At 50.0% G+C, this 5000-nt stretch overlaps 1 protein-coding gene across 4 annotated transcripts in view; it reads right to left on the bottom strand.

The window, feature by feature from the left end:
- Positions 1-5000, bottom strand: part of LOC126578394 (neurexin-4) — a 19866-nt gene that overhangs the window by 13986 nt on the left and 880 nt on the right. For all 4 annotated transcript variants that reach the window (XM_050240897.1, XM_050240898.1, XM_050240896.1 and 1 more), the window contains exon 3: positions 1368-1487. In XM_050240897.1, the coding sequence (XP_050096854.1) occupies positions 1368-1487 (120 nt within the window). The remainder of the gene's footprint in view (positions 1-1367; positions 1488-5000) is intronic.

Here is a 5000-nt window from a genome sequence, read left to right as displayed (position 1 = left end):
CACCAACTGCTGCGCTCTGCGGCCAGTCGCGACAGGATGTCGTGGGAAACGCAAACCATTGCCCACAGGCCACCACCCCTCACCACCTTTTTGGCACAGATGATGCTCTGTCCGGGGGTGATAACTATTGATGTGGACCACCCACAAAACGCAGGAAACGGGAAAACATCCCCAGGGGAACTTTCCTGTCACTTTGCTGTTGCGGACCTCACTGAAGAAGGTGGGCGCATGACGCAGAAATGCAATTGTCCTCCCCACACCAGCTGTTTTGTGCGAAACGATACTCTGGTAGCATATGGGTCCCCGACACGTGACAGTTGAGGGATGCAACCCGGTGGAAGGTGGTAATGGAATCAATGTAATGCGCCAGAGCACCTTACATGACCAGAGAGGCACAATATCTGACAAACAGGAAGAGTGTGTCTCGCCATTGAGGGCCCGCATCGATCGCGGAGATGCTTCTCGGTACCATGATGCACAACCTATGGCACACGCGCCAACACTAACCATCTGGTGCGTGTCGAGAGCAATGGAAAATGGTAAAATATTTTCTGATCCGTTTTCAAAATAAACTTTACACTATCGACCAGCCAATGCGTGCCAGTGCAGGGACCTGTTTTTGTTTAAATAAATTGCCTAGAAAACAAACATAATGAAAACAGAGCACACGAGGAAGAAGCTCGAAATGGAGGAAGTACAGGAAGGTCAGATGAATTGCAACAAAAAATACCCCAAAAAAACACACAGACGCACATGTACAAATAAAAACTCAACGGAGAGAGATAGAAAGAGAGAGAGAGAATCACACAGAATACACAACAATATACAGATGAAAAGAGGCAAACATGATAAGAAAGGAACACAACTAGATCCCAAAAACCTCTCCTTAGGTGTGGTGTATGTGCCAAGAGGAAGAACGCCGAGCACCGTTGTCGAGGAAGGAAACAGGAACAGCCGGGAATCCGGATCTCTGAGATCACGAAGTCAAACAAACAGACCATAAATCGGAATTTGGCTGATGTGGCCGCTCCAAGAAGCTCGCTGGCCATGGCATAACATCGCGGGCGCACGGTGTGCCAAAAACCATGGAAAAAGCGATGGAAATTTATGCCGGAATAAACCATAAAACCCGTAGTTTATGTTGCATTCTTTCCAAGTGCCAAGCTGTCGAAGGATGGACACGAACCAGTTCAAACACTCTTCCGCAAGCGGCATAAACTGTGAAGAAGGTGGGGCGCGTTGCGGTCGAGCAAACTCAATCATTGGCACCGGCCGGAGCGGATGATTGATATCAAGAATATATCTCCTGTGTATCCGTGGTGTCTGACGGACTGGCGGCGCATCCGTGTCCGTAGTATTCTGCTTACCGTTTAGTCGTGCATTTTCTGGTCCACGTTCGCGCAGCTGTGACGTTGCCGAGAGGGCCGCATGCTCCAGCAACGGTTCGCTACACTCGTACTCGGAGTAGTAATCCTTTTGGTAATATTCTGTGGAAGGAAGTAGTGGAAAAAACAAAAGAGAAAGGGATTAGAGAGAGAGTGCGGGATATCCCGTTTGATAAAACCGTTTTGCTAGCTTCCGTTCACTCCCTGGGCGAGGGCATTGGTCACTAATGGACAAACATCCTCGCCAGAAGAGTGCGAAAGTAAAGAAAAACAGCTTCCGCTTCCCCCCGGGTCGAAAAGAATCATAATTTTGATGAGGAAATTGCCGGAAAATGGCGCTTCCGTTCGAGAACGAACCGGACTGCTCACCATCTGAGATCCCCTTTTGCCTGTTCGCTACTGGCCAGCGCGTTTCACCATTGCTGGCATCAAATCCGAAAGAAAATTGAATGTTTCCCCTTTCTCGTTTGTGCTGGTGCTTTGGCTTCAAGGATCCGCTCCCGGATGGGGTGAATCGAGAGCATCGAGCGCATCCAACGGCCACACCATTTAATGTCGATCACACAGTAAAATGCCAATCTAGTGACCTTTTATTGAGCCTCTAAATGATGCGAAGAGTAAAATAAAGGGTGATAAAGGGACACCAGCGATGCGCTTTGTGAACAGGGCGGGCGAGTAATTGATTTTCAATTCCCTTTCGGAAGACAAACAAACGCCGAAGACTGCATTTCAAAAAGCAATTTGTTAAAGCTCGTTCTTTTCCTCGGTTTATTGCTTAAAGACAACAACCACTCGAAACTGCTGCACTTCCGGTTCATCAGTAGCTGATGAGGATGCATCCCGAACGATCCCGAGCAGTCCACAAAAAGGGATACAAATCCCCTTTGGGACAATGTGCGAATTGAGGCAATGGGTGCACTGCTGCTGCTGCTGGTGCTGGTGTCCAAACACACACGCGGACACACCCTTCTCGATGACGCTGGCTTCTAGCTTACAGCCCAAGGTCCTCCTCCCCTCACACAAATCAATCTAGTTTTCCCTGCGTTTTCCACCCTGTCAACGGTATTGTGGTGTGCGCGCCACGCTCAACAAGGGGCTAGAGAGCTCTCACCCTAATATATATATATCGGCCAGTAGGGACACCGCCGCCACGTTGCTTTGTAGATTTGAAAAAATAAAAACAACAAAAAAAAGGGGTCGAGACAACCAACCGCCACCACTAGGCCAACGGACCGATCGGAGTGGTTTTTGCTAGGTTTCCTAGCGAAAAACTTGCAAGGAAAATGGTCGGCCATCGTTAGCAACACGTCGTTGTCGTCGTCGTCGTCGTCGCCGTCTTGGGTTGGGAGTGTTTGGACTGCAGCACAAATCAACCGCACAACCCGTGGCCGTGACGACAGTAGTATTCCTTCCTCTTGGGTGGTGCGGTGTCGCGTGGCGTCGTGGTGCATTGCTTTGCCGCAATGAATATTGAATTTGGCGACGACTTTTCCCGACCCTCGTCGTGGTGCCTCTTTTCCCGTTGTCGATACAACCATGACCGAGGACAACGGACGGTGTGGCCAAAGGAGGGGTTGCCAGAAAAAGGGGTGGAAAATGCTACTCAGGTTCAATGTGTGTGTGTTTGTACAACAGGCAACCTTCGAGTGTGTTTTGGAATAAATTAAAACAACCAACTAGTAGCAGGACCGGGACTACGCTTCGTTCTGAGTGATGGCGTTGCTTTAGTTCCCCGGAAAAGAGGAAATTATTTGCGACATAGTAGGCATCGGTACTAGAACCACCATCATGCTCTCTCGTTGGTGATCTAGTAACCGAGTGCAGTCGGTGCCATCAAGCGAATTAGATGATAAGAATCCAAATTAAAAAGAAGAAAAAAACATTGATTCGACATCGCCGATAACACGCACGAACGCACGTGTCGGCCATCAATTTTCGTGGGAAAATGCGACATGCGACAGGGCGGCGGATCAAGGACATAAAAAGCCACACCAAAGTTGATGAGCCCTTCGATATTTGATAAAACAAATCTCACACATGCCCCCTCTCCTCTTTGTCGCACGTGCTGCCGTAATCGTGGGCCTGTTGCCGGTGGTAGCGAAAAGAGCAACGAAGAGCATCGCGGATGCTGTGTTGGCTCCGGTTCTGCTTTCTCTATGCCGCATAGGAAATTATCGATTTTTCTGACCGGCGTTTTCCGGCGGTGAAATTGCCGGCTATACCCGGGTCGTGCGCCGGCACCGAGACCTTTTTCCGGCTAGTTTTTGCCGGTATGTTCTGGCTAGCTTTCCCCTGGTTTCTGGCATCTGGTGCATGCGCTCCACAGTGGTCGCTCGTCTGCGCAGCATCCGAGAACACAGCAGGCGCCTTCTTGGACATCGGAGCAGGAGTCTGTGATGCCATGCCACGTGTTCGCTCGTCGCTTCCGTATTGTACGCTCGCTTCAGGTCACGGTAGACGCAGCGGAGATGAATCATACCGTGTACGGCGCCATGCGTCACCCACCTACCACCACCATCTTGCTCATCTAAAAACAATTAAACTCGCAGACACTCAGGGTTTAAAGTGAGTCGTCTGTTGTCTCGGTGTCTACCTGGGGTCTCTACACACGGTCGACCATTACAGTACGGTGTGTTTCGACCGGTAAATGTCTCGACTTTCAACGCGGCAACACATGTGCGCGACATCTTTTCGCTATTTTAAGGTTTTCCATCGGACGAACACACTAGCCGCAGCCACCGGGATTAGTGGCGGCGCATGCTGTGACCCACCTTCCCACCGCATGCTGTGCTTTGGCAAACGCATCGTTCGCTAACAACCGACCATCTAGCAAGTTTCGGAACTGCTTGTTTTAGGTCATTTCTGTGGCCCAGGGAGGACAAGATGGACCGTTTAATTAAACGAACATCCGAATCCGAAAACGACCACACCACATCATCGGTGGCGATTTGTTTGTTTTCGTGTTTAACATGCTGTGTGGTCACGCTGCTACAAATGATCGTCGATGTTCAGCTTTCGTAAAAAACAAACCTCAAGAAGAACATCAAAAATGGTGTGCATGTTTCAACGCGTTTCTTAACCATTTAACTAACGTTGGTTAATATGTTGAAAGCGATCGTTTAGAACGTTTGTGAAGCCTAGATCATAGGCCCCCGTTGGGTAGCCACGAAACACGCCCTGAAAAGCGTCACAACGACTACCGCAAGATCGCGTGAAAACAAACCACAAACAACACAACCACCACACCGTCCACGGGCGACTACGTCATCACCGTCGTCACCGTCGCTGTACCGCGATCAGCACAGGTTGACTCATCCGCTGCTGCATACTTGAGCCCCAGCACTTCCCCAAGCCAAGCCCAGGCAAATCATCTGGCTTTTGATTAGATAAGTGGGAACAAGGGCAAGGCAAAGCTGTCTGGCGGCTGGTCGGGCCTCCCCGTGATAAGGAGAATCGCCTTTTGTTTACAAACAACCGTCTGGGGGGCATTCGCTCGGGCCGAAATCATTCATTAAAATAGAATCCCGCTCTCCTTTCCAACGATCGCAATGGCTTACTACGATCACGCATACACAGGCATTTAATGTACCTTTACCCCCCCCCCCCCCCCCCCCC

This window comes from Anopheles aquasalis, chromosome 3, assembly GCF_943734665.1.
Source record: "Anopheles aquasalis chromosome 3, idAnoAquaMG_Q_19, whole genome shotgun sequence".
NCBI classification, from domain to species: Eukaryota; Metazoa; Arthropoda; class Insecta; order Diptera; family Culicidae; genus Anopheles; species Anopheles aquasalis.
Note: the sequence above shows the minus strand (reverse complement) of the source record. Positions and strands in the feature narration are given on the sequence as shown.